General features: G+C 37.4%; 1 protein-coding gene across 11 annotated transcripts in view; it reads right to left on the bottom strand.

The window, feature by feature from the left end:
* Positions 1 to 2709: 2709 nt before the first annotated feature.
* HNRNPC (heterogeneous nuclear ribonucleoprotein C) overlaps positions 2710 to 17739 on the bottom strand; it is a 52741-nt gene continuing 37711 nt past the window's right edge. For 9 of the 11 annotated variants that reach the window (XM_039245126.1, XM_039245123.1, XM_039245133.1 and 6 more), the window contains 4 exons: positions 4582 to 4742; positions 3949 to 4062; positions 3546 to 3706; positions 2710 to 3446 (listed from right to left, as the gene is read on the bottom strand). In XM_039245126.1, coding sequence (XP_039101057.1) covers positions 3363 to 3446; positions 3546 to 3706; positions 3949 to 4062; positions 4582 to 4742 — 520 coding nt within the window. In that variant the 3' untranslated portion in view covers positions 2710 to 3362. The remainder of the gene's footprint in view (positions 3447 to 3545; positions 3707 to 3948; positions 4063 to 4581; positions 4743 to 17739) is intronic. The other 2 variants (XM_039245132.1, XM_039245134.1) reach the window with 1 other exon arrangement.

The raw sequence follows: 17739 nt of genomic DNA, 5'->3' as shown, positions 1-17739 counted from the left end.
ACCCCATTTGACAATGGTGCAACTGAATCCTTCCTTCTCCCAGGCCACAATGATGAGGCTTTCTGGTTCTCTTAAAACTAATATTCATTAGTTCATCAGTGGTCATTCAGTGCTGTCACAGGTCAGCCACATGTGATCGGAACTAAGTAGTTTTCAACTGATCTCATTAAATACAAAGCTATTTCCTATTTCAACTGCTTCTACAATATTCCATCTAAGTTACCTAAAACCATCAGTTATTTGTGAAGTATAGTCTCTCTTCAGTTCCATTTCTTTACTTAGCGTATCATACCCATGGGCCTTGCTTCCCGTGGCTGCTTATTCTTTTGAATAAATATACTGCTGCTGAGTCATCCAGTAGACTCCTTTATTGCTATCTTCTTGTTACCATATGGCTGGAATGATGCCCATTTTTCTATCCCTTCTTTCCATTACATTCTTAAAACTCATTTGTTTATTCTTTGGTTTCCAATTTACCATAATCCTGTGGTGGTTCTTTGCATTTTCCTATTGTTATGCCAAGTTCCCTCCGAAAAACAGAGCCTTTAAAACAAATGCTGAATAGTAATGATAATTCTTGCAGTTTTCAGATGACACTTGAAACTACCTTAGTCAACTCCAAAGAAGTTTCCCCATTAAAAATTGGGCATCGGGTTTCAAAGCCTACGTGGCTCACAGTCAGATAAGCGTCCAACTCTTGATTTCAGTCATGAGATAGAGCCCCACAGTGTGTGGAGCCTGCTTGGGATCCTCTCTCACCCTCATCTTTCCCCTGCGTGTTCTAAAAAAAAAATTAAAACTCTTAGCTTCCAAGCTATTTTTTATTTTTTACCCTTAATTTCTTGGTATATGGGGTGAGGGGTGGGGGAAGGGGAAGACATTATTCTGAATCTTATACCCAACAAATGCATCACCATATTTTACGGTTTTAAATCTTATTTCCACTGAATAGCTTAAGGCTCTGGTCTTTGAGATTGTCACTACCCAGAATTCCCTCTAAACAATTATCTGAGTCTGAAACTCAAGCTTTTCATCCTTACCGGCACTGCTTACCTTGCTTGCTCTGCCTCTATTTCTATTGAAACTACTCCAATCTTTTCCCCTGGAACCCAAGGTAAAGTAACAGTAACTATAACCCTTCATTAGAATCTGGAACGACAGTGGCCTCTTTTAAAAAAAGTTTGTAATATCTCTACTTAATCAGACTACTAAATGTAGAACTATTTCAATCCTGTTTCCTTTACTTTCCTATAGTTTTGGCCTGAGTCTGAATTTAAAAGTATTAAAAGAACAGAACTATGATTATAGAATTCTACAGTAATGTTCTTAGTTCCAAGAAGATAGGAGTATGAAATAATTCTTCCCTGTCAAGATAAACTAGAGATCTCTTGGCATTTTATCAGTAACTCTGTGTGTGTGTGTTTTCAAAACGCATATGACCATTTCTCTAAGCTTCCAACAGTTTCTTTCAGTATTTGATTTCACACGAAATTATAAAAGACACTTTTAGGCATGGCCTAACTGGTCTATTACCTTTTAAGTACTGATGGCTAACATTATAACCTTAAACAGGTTTTATTAACATCTTAGAATCCTGACCATTTCTTCTAAGCATCCAATTTATTGTTGGGAGTTACATGCAGAAAGTGATTTTCTTAACATGAAATCACATAGGTTCAGAAAATAGGGTGGGTAGAAGTATTTTTAACCAAATTAACACACAAAAGCTACTTTTGTACTGTGGATATTGGGTCGAAAGGTAGTCCATAGTTCAGCCTTCTTTTCTGCTTTATCACTTGTTACATAAAATGATTTATGGAGTTCTAATAAATAGGACAGGACTTCTGCTCCTAGTAAGTTGGATACAAATGCCTTTGCTGTATGCTATGAAACAGCAACTTTCCTGGGGATTAAAGGTTGTGTGAACTATAGTGGTCTAAACTAACCATGGTTTTGTCCTGCTCTGCTGGAAACTGAAGTATAAAACAAACTGGACCTTTCAGGATTAGGTAAGCATCACAAAACTAGAAGCTGTTTAACAAATGATCCTTAGAAGTTTGTGTGCCTAATAATTAGTATCATGACTAAAAATCACTGCAATTAATCATACTGGCGGGGGGGGGTGGTGCGTGCAAAAATTTATATGGATTAAACCAATTTAAAGTAAATTAAATATTCTCAGTAACCTTGGGTGGTTTTTATAAATACTACAGAAGAGAAGTAAAGAAAAGAGCTTTCCTATTTTAAGTTAACAGGCACAGACTCAATCCAGAAAGCAACTGGGACTATAACAAAATAATAAAATGGAAGAAAAAAGTTTCATTCTCCCAGAAATCTGGACATGTTTGAGTCTCATCTATTTAAGGACAAAATATAGCACACAACAAAAATCTCAAAAAGGGTGCCAAATGGACCACCAAAACATTAATGAAAAAAGCATAATGTAGTTCGCAAACCTTTTCATTGGGAAACAAGAGCCATTCTGCAAAAGAATCTCCACTCCACATCAAAGTAACTTGTCTCCTTAACATAATACCCACACCAGTGATACATCATTTGAGTAGTGTATGTGGTATGCATAATGACTATGTCTCAAAAATATATCTAGTACGTTCTAGGGGTTTTGTGGAGGCCGCTGTGAAACAAAGAATTGGAAGTAAACAGTTATAAACTACAAAAATAAAAAACCAGGTTCTCTTTTTCTCCAAATTCCTGGTTTAATAAGGACTTGTTTATTTTGAGAAAAAAGGGTCCCAAACATCAGGCTGTTCACAAAAATAACCCACAGTATCAACTTTAGAAAACAAATCTTAAAGACTATTACACTACTTATTTTTCTAGAGGATGCATTTGACATGCCAACTCTCATTCACAAAAATACATTGTTACATTTGTGTTGAACAGCCCCACATAAGCACTCTTGTGTGGGGTATAACACACATACCTCTAACTCAAAGCTGCCCTCAGATGCTACTCAACTAAAGCGATTGCCTTTGCAGTTAGGGAAGCAACTATGCAGCTCATGTATGAATGGAAATAACTGCACTCCCTGCATAACAAGAGATTATTTTGGAGACAGTTGATAAAAACCACACATCCTTTTTATTGTTAAGTCATAAAGAGGTATCAAAATTAAAAGCAAAAATTACAGGGTAAGACTTAACTATTAGGAGCGTCAAGGGAAGTGAAAATGGGACTAGGCGCAGGGCAATATGAATTAATGAACATGGGAAGGACAAGGATGGGGAGAACAGTGAGATGTGCTGAAGATACTAGGGAGAGGATCTGGTGAAAATTTTGATCTTAGACAAGCGCCTAGGTAAAGAAATAATGGGACAAGATTTCTAAACCCCACTATGTGCTTAAGAGTCATCCTCGCCATTGGCGCTGTCTCTGTCATCCTCTCCTTCCTCAGCCTCTTTTTCATCATCCTTGATCAACTCCAGCTGTGAGAAACAGACACAAATAGGATGGAGTTAGAGGCACTCCATGTGTCCCTGATCCCCCCTCCACCACCTCTTTCTTTCCTTTCCCGTGGTTTTCACCTGGTCATCCCCCCGATCTTCATTATCATCATCATCCAGTAGGTCCCCCTCCTCAGCAGAGTCATCTGCACCCCCCTCAGACTCCATCTTCACATTAGTCTCATCTTTCTTCAGGGAGCTGCTGCTCTGCTCCTCTTCTGACTTATCATTCTTCATCTCTACTGGGGATGAGAAGGACAAGTCTGTCTAGGGGCAAATAATGTCCACAGGATGTAGACAATCCCCACTAATGATCATAGAACTGCAGCACAAATCTAAATCCTCCCACACAAATGCCCTTCCCAATTCAAACTCCCCAAGTGTCATATTCAATCGCTTTATATCCCACTACTCCAACATATACCTCCAACTATCTTAGGTGACTAACCCAACTTTACACCCAACAAGCAGGAAATCCATTTACCTCCTTGTTTGCTTTGTTCTTTTTCAATTTTTTCCAGGCTTTCCAGTAGAGAATCCACTTTTTGCTTTATCTGGGTCAACTCCTTCTTAATGGTCTGAAGGTCATCGCCTTTCACTTTAATACAAACAAAACTCTAGATTAGAATCAACTGTACCAGACAGAAAGCTACCAGTTGCCAAACGCACCCCAGGTAAAAAAATAAGGCTGTAGCCAGTAGGAGATCACTGGAGAGAAATAGAGCCAGGACCAAGTAATGTGGACCCTCATTTTTTTAGCTAAAAACTAAATCTAATGTGCCTACTCCCTTAGCATCAGTATTCTACTTTAGGCCCACTAAGGACCCTCAATTATATTGAAAGCATCTTTTGTACTGTTTTACTGACTTAACACATTTCATATATTTATGTATGCTTAATTAGCTCCCTCAAGTCTAGTGACTTTTTTCAAATTAGCAAGGCCTTATAATTTATATAATTTACAGAAGGCAGCCTAAATTGGCCCCTTAATCACTACCTCTCCTCTTTCATTATTTTGATAATGTAGAACCATTTGTATGAAAACTAATTAGCTGCACTAATTTCCCTATTTCAACAAAAGAAAATAGCAGAATCCCAAAACTACAATAATACATACACTTTCCAGACTTGGAAGAGGATCCTCGCTGTCCACTCTTAGAATTGAAGCCACTTTTGCCTCTGCGTGAGGTGTTTCCTGATACACGCTGGCGTTTTGACGGAACTACAGCCCGAGCAATAGGAGGAGGAGGAGGAACACGTGCTGGGTAACTATACATCCTATGGGATAAAAGGAAAAAAGAATTCCTTCACAACTAAAATTAAGTCAGCAAGATCCAACAGTGACCTTACAAAAGAATTACCATTGTCTGTTTCTTTGTGTTAATTTCATTCAAAAGGCCAGTTAAAACCTTTCTTTGGTGATCTGAATGCAGCAGCTACTTCAAGATGCTACATATACATAAGCAGATCCGATGATAGCTGATTTACCTTAAGGGATGGACATTAAAGCTTCTTCTGTACTAGGGCAGTATTAATAAAGCATTGCTTTTTATAAAGAATAGTCTATATATTGATCTTGCTCTTTTCATGTTACAATACATAATTAAACAACATCTAGAACTCACAAAACAAACATAAAAACAATTCCAACTAAAGTACTCACAAGAAGAGAGTGCCATTACTGGAGTCTGCCAACAGTGGTTTATTTACTGTTAGCCAGATCCTTAATTTTTATTACCTACACAAGTATACAGATAAATCATTACTTCTAATTAGTGATAATAGACTGAACCACATAAAACTGCCAGATTAACCAGCTCTGGCCTCTAAAAACAAAAGCCATTCGAATGTGTTCACCGTGTATAAAATGCCATGATCAATTCTAACAACATTTAAAAAGAAGATATACTCATAGTTACAAAAGGATGGAGAATATGGTCTGTCTTATTTGCTATTCACTAGTGCCTAAATCCAACGGCCAGCATACATTCAGCTCTCAAATACAAACACTGGTTGCTCAACTGCTTCTTTCATTCGAGAAGTATGACCCTAAAATTAGTAAAGAGAAAATTCAAAGTACAACAAAAAGCTTCTTACGTGGGTATCCAGATGTTTTAGAAAATGTCTACATCCCATGTCATTTTTACAAGAAATTGTAGCAGCATAAGGTGAGACATAGCAGCAGGAATAAAAATCTTCTAATTCTAGTTCTGTACCTTTTTAGTAACTAACTTAATTTCAGGGCCATTTTTGATGAAAACCACCCACCAAGTGTGTTGCTCTGCCTAACTTCAAAAGTTTAAGGAGCAAATATGATGTATTAAAATCACATAATTCATATATGTGATAAGACTCTAATACAGTTCATTAGTGGCTAGTCTCTGAATTTCTAAGTTTCCAATCCTCCTGGTAGTGAAAACAATGATTTTATACCATCTCGCAGAGAATTCTCCTCTCCTCAACCCAATTTAATCTAAAATGTTTCTATTATATTTTAACACAGCAGTATTTTAGTTTTGCCCAGGAGTAGCTATGACAGGAACATTTTCCTAAATTAAGAAAGAGCACATGTACATTGTCAAACAAGAGCAGGCACAACTAAATTTTCACTTACGCAGTTTTTAGTCAAGACCATCCTTGGGACAAAGTAGTTACTGATTTGCCATGTGAAATGAAGAATGATGTGCTAAAGGTTACTGCAGTGCTCGTAATTCTTGTTTTAAGCTCTATTAAGAACACTCTTTTAAGGGCGCCTAGGTGGCTCAGTCGGTTGGCTTCGGCTCATCATGGCCTCATGGTTAGTAGGTCCAAGCAGCTCAGAGCCTGGAGCCTGCTTCACATTCTGTGTTTCCCTCTCTCTCTCTAGCCCTCCCCTGCTCATGCTCTGTCTCTCAAAAAGAGAAAGAAAAAAAAAATTAAAAAAAGAACACTTTTTTATTTGAGAGAGAGAGAACCTGAGAGAAGGGCAGGAGGAGAGAGAGAATCTTAAGGAGGCCCAACACATACTGGAGATTCTGACATAGGGCTCGATCTCAAAACCCTGGGATCATGTCCTGAACTGAAACTAAAAGTGGGATGGCTCAATTGACTGAGCCATTCAGGCGCCCCTCAAAGACTTTTATAGTTGAATTCCAGGAAATAAGAAACTATACGATATAGAAGGTAGGGAGGTATTAGTGCTTCTACAGAGGTTTTTCTTCAGTAGACAAATTTAAATGTTAATGTGCAAGATGACACTTTAAAAAGCAGTTTCAGAAAACGATGGGGGAGTTCATCCATTTTTGGGCATGAAATACCTACTGGCCCAATCCTGCTGGATTTAGAGATCCTAACCAACCCACTCACTGTTACAAGTCTCCAAACCAATGACCATACCATTTACCTTCTTTATACTTTACCACACTGGAAACCTAACAATTTCACCAACGTAGGTAAATCGTCATAATGAAAATAAGGCAAGAAATACAGTTCTGAAGTCAAACACTCCAGTTTACAGAAGATAAACTACTAGTGTTGAAGGGCTTTTAGTGCCATGGAACTTAACTGCTGCTCAAACAAAAATGAACTCTTGAAAAACTCAAAAGATTCCTCTAAAGAGGAAGTTGAAGTAGATCTTCCTTGTAAAATCTCAAAGTGCATGACTGAAAACAGGAGGAGAAAACCGTACCTACTATGATAACCCTTCAAGGTCAAAGGGATAGGAAATAGAAAGCTGTGTATGACAGCTTCAAAAACTAGCTACAACCATTCCCGCCCCCCCCCCAAGAAAACCTTTATTGATAAAGCCCAAAGTCATTAAAGTCTTCATGAAAGTTTCACTGTTACTAACGGAAAAAGCACTAAAAACACTAAGACAGTTATGACTGGCCCCTAAAGCAGCAATCTGGACATTAAGTGTTGGTATAAAATCTAGCCAGAATAAACAGGTAATTAAAATACCATTAAAAAAATTAAAACACTTCTGATTACATATAAGCTAGCTAATTATCTGCACAGTAAGAAAAAGGTTTGAACTCTGTCCAAATCTCTAAACAAAACACAACACATCACTTATTAAAAAATAAGTTTAGAGATGTCTGTCTGGGTGGCTCAGTCAGTTAAGTGACTCCTGATTTCGACTCAGGTCATAATCACAGTTCGTGAGTTCAAGCCCTGCTTTGGGTTCCGTGCTGGGACTCTCTCCCTCCCTCCTCTCTCAAAAATAAACTTTAAAAGTTTACAGAGGTGCCTGGGTGGCCAGTCAGTTAAGTGTCAGACTTTGGTTTCAGCTCAGGTCATGGACTCCCAGTTAGTTGAGATCAGGCCCCGTGTCCAGCCAGTTCTGTCCTGGCACCATGAAGCCTGCTTGGGATTCTCTCTGCCCCTCTCCTACTAGAGCTTGCTCTCTCATAATAAACAAACTTGAAGTAAATGTTAGTGTGTTAGTTTCTACTTAGAGTCATGGTGGGTACAGAGTTTGAGGTGAGTATCTTGTCATCAACTAGTAATTACTGGAACTAGGAAGGAAAAATCTCTTTTTGGCTTTTAAACTCTACACATAATATTTACTGTTGTGTCACATTATTTTCTATGATTGCCTCTAGATCTATCCCACAGACTACAGTTACTTCTATTTATTAATTGGGGTTTTGTTCATGTCACTTTCTTAAAATCATTCCTTTTGCACATCATGGATTTGTACATATTTCTCCCTATATTTCTCTAAATTAAAGCATGTTTTAAGGTGCCTGGCTAGCTCATTCAGTGGAACATGATTCTTGGGGTCATGACTTGGAGCTCCATATATGGTGTAGATTACTTAAAAAAAAAAGTTTCAATAGAGAACATTTCTCATAAATGAGCGGTCATGTTAGATTTGGTCCTGATTAGCTTAAATAGAATCTTAACAAGATTACTCTTGTTCCTGCCTTAGTGATTTTTAACCTTAATGTGAATAGGTACATTCATAGAATTTTAGCGATTTCAGAGATGCTTGCACATTCCAAAGCCCAAACCACATATGGTAGCCTATAAAATCAGAGGTAAGCAGGGAGAAACATCATCCTGAAATCCCACTAATATATAGTAATGAAGCAGAAGAAAATACCTCCTAACACTTGAAAGAAGTTTAACATTTTTTAAAATGTTTTATTTATTTCTGAGAGAGAGAACGTGAGCAGCGGAGGGTCAGAGAGGGAGACACAGAATCTGAAACAGGCTCCAGGCTCTGAGCTGTCAGCACAGAGCCCGACACGGGGCTGGAACCCACGAAGCACAAGATCATGACCTGAGCTGAAGCCGGACACTTAACTGACTGAGCCACCCAGGCTCCCTAATTTTTTTTAAACCTTTTTGGAGGCCTAAAATATCTGGCAGTTTTTTTTCCCCTGTTTTCCTAATTGATAGTTAATATACCTAAAAATCATTTTTCATCTACGTTTTTAAGACCTGAAGGCAGGTATGGTACATTAAATAAATATATGCAGGAGAATACAGATACTTACTAATACATTAATTCAAGTTGTTTCTACTTTGTAGTGATTGAAATGTAATCGTATTAATCATGGTTTTTGAGACACAAAGATCACTTTTACATCTAGGCATTTAATAAACTTGCCTCTCCTTTTATTTATATATTTTAAGACTTTATCTTTAAATAATCTCTACAACCAACAGTGACTTTAACTTAACCTCAAGGTCAAGAGTCACATGCTAGACTAAGCCAGCCAGGCACCTCTGTAAACTACCTTACAATCCAGCAGTTGTACTAATAGGTATTTATCCAAAGGATACAAAAATACAAATTTGAAGGGATACATACACACCGATGTATATAACCACATTATCAACAACAGGCAAACAAGAGAAAGAGCCCAAGGGTCCAGTGACTGATGAATGGATAAAAATGTGGTATACACACAAACACACACTGGAATATTATTCAGCCATGGAAAAGAATGAAATCTTGGGGCACCTTGGTGTGGGCACTCCGTTAAGTAACTTTTCATTTTGGCCCAGGTCATGATCTCACGAACCATGAAACTAAGACCCATGTTGGGCTCCACAATGACAGCCAGGAGCCTGCTTGGGATTCTTTCTCCTCCTCCTCTACCCCTTGTCCACACGTGTGCTCTCTCAAAACAAACAAATGAAATCTTGCCATTTGCAATGACTTATGTATGGATAGAGTCCCTCAGAGAAAGACAAAAGCCATATGGTTTCACTTGTGTGGAATTTAGGAAACAAAAAACGAACACATGAAAAAGAAAAAAAAAAAAAAAGAGGGAAGCAAACCATGAGACTTTATAACAATAGAGAATGTAACAGGGTTGATGGGAGGCCGAGAGAAGGATAGGCTAAATGGGTGAGGAGTATTGAGGTCCCTTGTTATGAGCACAAGGTGTTATATCAATGAATTACTAAATCCAACTCCTAAAACCAATAGTATATTATGTGTTAACCAACTAGAATTTAAATAAGAATTTAGAAAAAAATTATGAAAAATTTTAAATTCATCCTAATGTAACTTTAATACTATGTATTTCTTTAAATCTCAAAGACAGCAGGCTACTGATGCGTTTCCTGGGTGGCTCAGATGGTTAACCATCTGACTTCGGCTCAGGTCATCATCTCAACTGCTCACGGCCTCAAGCCCTGTGCTAACAGTGCGAATCCTGCTTGGGACTTTTCCTCTCTCTCAAGTATAAATAAAATAAAAATGAATCAACTAGCTAAATTTTTATAATCGGTTTTATTTCTAAAGTAAGAGAATGTTTTTAAAACTTTTTATGTTTATTTATTTTTAGAGAGAATATCCCAAGCAGGCTCTGCGCTGTCAGTGTAGACCCTGATACAGGGCTTGAACTCACGAACTGTGAGAACATTACCTGAGCTGAAATCAAGAGTCAGATGCTTACCCAATTGAGTCACCCAGGAGCCCCAAAAAGAGACAATTTCTAAACCTTAGTTGCAAGTAGTTTTTTTCCCACAAATACACTACGTTGAGTCTTCTTGGGAGAAGCTTAACTGAGGTGAGTGCAACTGTTAAACATGTTTCACTAATGCAACTTATGTTTAGAGTGCTGTTTACCAATATTAAATTTGCAGTTGTACTTTGTATTCGTTAACTTTCTTCATTTTGCCTTTATCTAATGGTCCATTAAGGAGATAGATTTATAGGACAATGGAAAAACAGGAAGCCCTGCTAATTAATGATAAAGGAAGGGGCTGAAGGACAAACCAATATGCTGCACAGGATCATTTAATATATAGTGGCACCCAAACTTAAATTTTAAAGAACAGGGATGCCTGGGTGGCTGAGTGGGTTAAGCATCTGACTCTTGATTCTGACTCAGGTCATGATCTCCTACTCTTGGGATCAAGCCTGGAGGGATCAATCCCCAGTCGGGCTACACAATGACAGCACAAGTCTGCTTGAGAATTCTCTCTGCTCTCTATCCTTCCCCTGCTCACCTAGGTGTGTGCTCTCTCTAACATAAAAAAAGAACTTAAAAAAATAAATAGAAAACCATTCCGTAATTAAAGGAAAACAAAGATTACCTAACTACCTTTGTGGTTTTAAGAACACTGCCCACAGAAAAATGATCAAGGTGCATTCCTGTTTACAAAGAGAACGAATTAACAGCCCCTATATACGTGTAACCAAAGTTGTCAATGTGCCACTGGTTCTACACTCTTCTGTCAGAACTGTTGGTTTAATGTTTACGACTATTTTTGCAGATTCAAAGAAACACTAGATTAAAAATTGCTTCACTGATTTATTTGCAACTCTCCAAGAGAGAGGAAAAAATTAACACTCATTTTAGGATGCATCCAATTTTATATATTTAAAAAAATAAAAAGCTGCATCTTAAAATTACAGTGATTTGTCTTAATGATTAAATTGCAAAGCTACTTTTGCAAACCAGAGGTGTCTAGGGAAGACAATTTAAAAATTCACCATAAAACTTTCTAAATGAAAAATAATCTGAATACGTAGGTTGCTTTGGTAAATTCTTTCAGAAACAGTACTGGATCCAAAACTATGTTAAAAAAAATTTAATCTCTGTCTTTGCTTCTGTTTATGAAGCTATACATCCAGATAACCATCTTTAGTTCACAATTTCCCCAAAATTATAACAGTATTAACTTGTCAGAATCCCAAAATGTCACTTTGGGTCTTTTCCAAAGACAACAAACTGTCAGTGTTGTCCAATTCTTATTTTTTTTATAAAGCTGAAATTAAAAAACAGTGTTTATGAAAAATATGGTTTATAAACCATGTTAAGAACATGTAACCCCATTCATTTCTATATTCTCAATTTACATTCCAGGTCAAAAGGGTACACTTGTTTTGCTTATCATAAAAGTTCTTTTAAGCAGTTGTCTGGAACAGATTTGTGGTTGCTAGGAATAGGGTGGAGAAACAGACCAGATTAGAGTTTCATGGTGAATTTGTGAGAAGCATGGACTATCTATATCTTGATTATCCTGGTAGATACTGTACCTTGAATATATTATGTTAGAATTATACACTGAAAGAGTAATTTTTCTATATGCAAAATGGTATCCTATTTCTATCTTTCCATTCTTGAATTTCTTTGTAAAGTTTCTGCCCCCATCATTATCCAACCCTACCCTTGTCAAGTCACCAATGATGCCCACATTTCTAAATCATCTATTAACATTTGTAGTTCATGCCTCTACTCTTTTAATACATATTCATACAGCTGTGACACTTAAATGCTTCTGGTTTTTGTCCAGCTTTCTTTTATGACATTTCTCAATCACTTGTACTCATTCCTCATCTCCCCAGTTTTTAATAGTTGCAGTGCTCTAGATCTCTCTCTTCACTCACCCAGTATTGTGGTTTTGTGACCTACAAGCAGACAACTATGTCTCTACATAATCAACTGCCTATCTAACATATCTCAAAACATGTCCATGGCCAATCTGTGATAGTCACTCCTCAACCTAGTTTCTCCTAGGTTCTTCTGTCACTATTTCTGCAAATTCCAAGTCTCTAGTTGTGCAGGCCAAAACCTTGGTGCCATCTAATTCCTCTCTTAGCCTTCACAGTAACATGGAAGCAAATCTGTCTGTTATCAACTTCAAAACTCAAAATTTCCATGGCTACCCCCAGGGTCCTTTCCCAAATGACTGCATGTCTAGATAATTACATCAGCCACTTATTATCTACAATCAGACTAAACCTGTTAAAATACAAATAAGATGCCTCATTTCAAATCTCTCTAATGCCTTCTCCTCTCATTTCATAAAAGCTAAAGATGCCTTAACATGCTTTTGTTCAACCAACCCATCTTCTCTGAGACCATTTATTTTCCACTAAGGCATCCTGGGTGAACACAACAATGCCTTTCCTAAACTAGCCTGTAGGAAAGAAATTTGTCACAAATCACACTATTAACATGTAAAAAACCAAATCTATCTATAATCGCTAGAAAGCCAGGAGCACTAATATGCCTTTCCCGCAGTTTTATACAGACTATTCGGGAGTTTTCCTCTAAGAAAACCAGACAAAAGTAAACTGAATCATCTACCACAAAATTAAAAAAAAAAAAATCAGATCTTGTGCCTACAATGGAGGTGATGAGACTATTAGGTCATACCTGCTGTGAAGGAATTCACACAAAACTTTTCCCCTGGTAAGTTTCTCTTGTAAATACATTTTTGGTGCCATCTTAATCTATTTCCCTTCTTAAACCCCACCAATCTCACAGTAGTAACATTTACTATTGTAAAGGTCCTGGAAAAAGGTTGATCTGCCTAAATCAATCAAACTGTATTTAGTGGACCTTTGTTTCTTATGTGTTGGATTATAGTTCTTAAGGAGATTACATTATAATCTTATCCTATGTATCAATGAGTATGTACCTTCCCTTTCTTTCCTTGAAAAATGACTCATTTCTTGGATAGTCTTTTTCAATATTCCTTATAGCTTTATTCCAAAACCCCACTCAGGGTTCTCTAATTCCCTACCTGAAGAGCAGTCCTCAAGTCACTACAATTCTCCTTCTGAAACACTACTCAGAAATCATTTGTAGAACACCTGAGTGACTCAATTTCAGCTCAGGTCATGATCTCACCATTTGTGAGATCAATCCCTGTGTTGGGCTCTACGCTGACAGAATAGGGCCTGCTTGGGATTCTCTCTCCCTCTCTTCCTGATCCTCTACTGCTCTCTCAAAATAAACTAAAAAAATTTCATTTAACCAGTAATTCTGCAGCATTATAAACGTGCATTATCCAACTGAGTAGTCACTGGCCACATATGGCTATTTAAATTAAAATTTCAGTTTCTCCGTCACATTAGCCACATTTCAAGTGCAAAAAAGCCCAATGTGATTAATGTCTAACACACTAACCATGCAGGTGTAGAATATTTACATCAACACAGAAAGTTCTATTGCACAACACCATTCTAGTTTGTTGCTTATCTACTGCCTCTATATAATTTCCAAAAAGGTTAGAATTCTGTAATTTTTTTAGTCTATCACAAAACCATAATCCTTATCAACTAGCTAAAGGTTCTAGTTAACACATCTCCTATGATCACAAAGCAGAATCATTAAACTATAAAAAACTAAAAATAGTAATATAAAAAATGTAAATATCGGACACTGTATCAAGACTTACATCTATAATATATGAAGCCTTACACCTCAAGAAAACCCCAAAATGAGCAAATCTGATATGATGAAAAGAAAAATCTTTTTTTTTTTGAATTTTTTAATGTTTTATTTATTTCTGAGAGTGAGAGAGAGAGAGAACGCGCGCGTGCAAGCGAGCACAAGAGCAGGGGAGGGTCAGAGAGAGGGGAAGACACAGAATCCAAAGTAGGCTCCAGGCTCTGAACTAGCGGTGAGGACAGAGCCCAACGCAGGGCTCGAACCCGCAAACTGTGAGATTATGACCTGAGTCGAACTCGGACAATTGACTGACAGAGCCACCCAGGCGCCCCTCATATAGTTTTTCTAAAAATAAACAGATCTGATAAGCACATGAATACTCAACATCATTTAAAAGAATTTTTTTTTTTAGTAATCACCAATATCAATAGTTGTGTGCTCTTTGGACCAAACCAGCCAGGTGCCCCTCAATGTCTTTAGTTTCTAAGAAAATGCAAATCAAAACCACAATGGGATAATATTATTCAAACTTGAACTACTATAGTTAATAACACTGATGAATGGGTAAACCAAATGTGGTATCATCCATACAATGGAATATAAAAAGGAATGATGAACTAACAAATGGTACATTATCGATTAATAATGAAGTATAAAGTAGAAGAAACCAGTCATAAAAGAAAAATAATTTATGAATCAATTGATATGAAATACCCAGAATAGACAAATCTATAAATAGAAAACGGATTAGTAAACTGGCAGACCTAGGAATAGAATAGAGATGGCTGGTAACAAATAAGGTGTTTAATTTTAGCGAGACGGAAGTTTCTAAAATTAGATCATGGTCAAGACTGCATAACTCCAAATATACTAAATTGAATTGTACACTTTAAAATGAATTTTAGGGGTGCCTGGGTGGCTTAGTCGGTTAAATGTCCAACTTCGGATCAGGTCATGATCTTATGGTTCGTGGGTTCGAGCCTCGCATCAGGCTCTGTGCTGACAGCGGGCTCAGAGTCTGGAGCCTGTTTTAGATGTATCTCCTTCTCTATCTGAACTTCCCCTGGTCATGCGGTCTTTCTCTCAGAAATAAATAAAATATTAAAAAAAAAAAAGAAGAAGAAGAACGGATCCTAAAATAGAATCCTGTTAAAACAGCAGTGGCGAATTTTGGATTACAGGTCATAAAGAGAATACCACTTAACTCAGAGCCTTATTGTAGATTTTCTGACAGAGTCTCAAATGCTTCCCCTGCAAAGAAATACCTACCACCTACTTAGTAAGAGTCCAGGACACAATAAACATAAGCAAACAGCCCAAACTGAAAGCTAAGTAAAATAAATACACTGTCAAAATTTTAAGTCAGTAATACCAGATTTATGTTGAAAAGTATAGTTGTGCTAATCCATGTCTTTAATTAAAATCCTCCAGGCAACTATAACATTATCAGGGGCCCATACAAAAGATAAAACCAATACAAAGGTTCTTCCTGTGCCTTTGCTTTTCCAAGTAGCTAAGAATCCTCTTATCTCTGAATCACATGCCTTTCCAAGCAGATGGTCTAAATCAGTTTTTCAAAACCTAAATATTTCATGTGTTCTCCCTTCAGTTCTAGTGTTACTCGGGAATAAGAAAAACGGAAAAACGGAAGGAGGCAGGAGGACAGCATCACTAATCTCAAGAACATAGGGATTGGAGGTGTCCTTTAATCTGTAGTCAGTATTTCTTTGGGGCTTCAACCCACAGACCAGGAGATAATGACCTGAGCCAAAGTTGGCTGCTTAACCTACTGAGCCACCCAGGTGCCCTTGCAGTTACTATTTCTTTAACTTACTAACCAAAACCTAAAACTTCATGTGCTTAAAATAAGGGCTTAAGGGGTGCCTGGGTGGTTCCGTCAGTTAAGCGTCTGACTTCGGCTCAGGTCATGATCTCATGGTTCGTGGGTTCGAGACCGGCGTCAGGCTCTGTGCTGAGAGCTAGCTCAGAGCCTGGAGCCTGTTTCAGATTCTGTGTCTCCCTCTCTCTCTGACCCTCCACTGCTTGTGCTCTCTCTCAGAAATAAACATAAAAAGAAAAAAAAAAAGAATAAGGGCTTAAATATTAGCTTAACATGATGGTTAAACTATGACCTGTCCAGTGTTTCAAAGGAGACTCCCTTAACAACTGTACTTCACCTCTACAATTTTTCTACCAGGATACCTTCCTGGAAAAGAGCTCTAAGAGAAGTATTAACAATAAAATTGTCTCCCAAAATTCAAACTCATACCTTCCAACCTCTCTTTCATGTAACCCTTAATGGTATAATGGTAGTCATGAAAGGTAAATATCTCTGCTATACATCATTTTCTCCCTATAAAACTTACTCTCATTAACTTCAACTCAATAAATTATATTGAGACCAGTCTACGTCAGAAATTCCTGTACCTCCTTTTCCATTCCAACATTTACAATGTTACAAATATTACAATTTATGTTACAGCTTCTTAACACATCTTTTATTCCCCTCCATAAAGCAGTTCTAAGACATCTCTATCTCCAAGACACAATTCCCTAATAGACCATACAAAGATTTTTACAAGCAGCACTCTTTCCAATTATATCTGGCTGCTTCATCAAATACAACCAGGGATATTTATCACTCTGTACCTTTATTAAAGCTGTACCTTTTACTCTCTCTGCCTCAAAACCTCCTACTTAGTATCAAAGGCAAGTTCGAATGTAGCACTTTGTGAAACTACCTAGGGATGTTTAAATTTGAAGAGAGCTCAGAGCTCCAAAGGGAAACACAACTAATCTATTACAAACAATCCCTATACAAATGCAGGAAACATAGCAGCCAATATTAATTCCACATCACTGTCTTCACTGTATAATATAGTGATTGCTACGATAGTTTCTTCATTGAATAACATATCTTCCTACATGTGTTGTATTTGATATGTAAGTTGATATATTCCATTCCTCTTTCTGTTCATGGTGCGATGGAGTATTAACTTTTATAGGCCAGTCCCTTATACACTCTTTACACATGGACCATGAATAATAATGTAATGTGTGATAAGTTACTTATTATAAAGCCCTCAAAGACCACTGAACAAAAATCAGGGTCTTTTTGAACCATATCTTTTGCATACTAGGTTGTTTATTGTGTCATGACTTTTATACTATAACCTGCTGTCAAACCTGGCAAACCACTATTGCTTTCTGTGCTCCCAAGTTTCTATAGATGATTGAGAAGGAATTACTTGGCTGTCCATAACGGAGTTTTTAAAAAAATTTAAATATAGGATTCCATATGCTATATCCATATGGTATATTATATGCCATAGAATACCCCCCCCCCAACTTGTGCAACCATTACCACTGTGTAATCCCAAAACAATTTTATCAGTGACCTTGTAAGGGAAAGAAAAGTAGGACTACAACTGATAAAAATCTAAAGAATTTCAGATTTTTAAAAAAAAATGGATATGGTTGAGGCGCCTGGGTGGCTCAGTCGGTTAAGGGTCAAACTTTGGCTCAGGTCATGATCTCGCAGTTCATGGGTTCGAGTCCCTTGTGGGGCTCTGTGCTGACAGCTAGCTCAGAGCCTGGAGCCGGTTTTGGATTCTGTGTCTCCCTCTCTCTGACCCTCCCTTGCTGAT

Source organism: Hyaena hyaena, unplaced genomic scaffold (genome assembly GCF_003009895.1).
Source record: "Hyaena hyaena isolate Hyena2069 unplaced genomic scaffold, ASM300989v1 scaffold_256, whole genome shotgun sequence".
In the NCBI taxonomy this organism is placed as follows: domain Eukaryota; kingdom Metazoa; phylum Chordata; class Mammalia; order Carnivora; family Hyaenidae; genus Hyaena; species Hyaena hyaena.
This window is presented reverse-complemented; position numbering and strand designations above follow the sequence as displayed.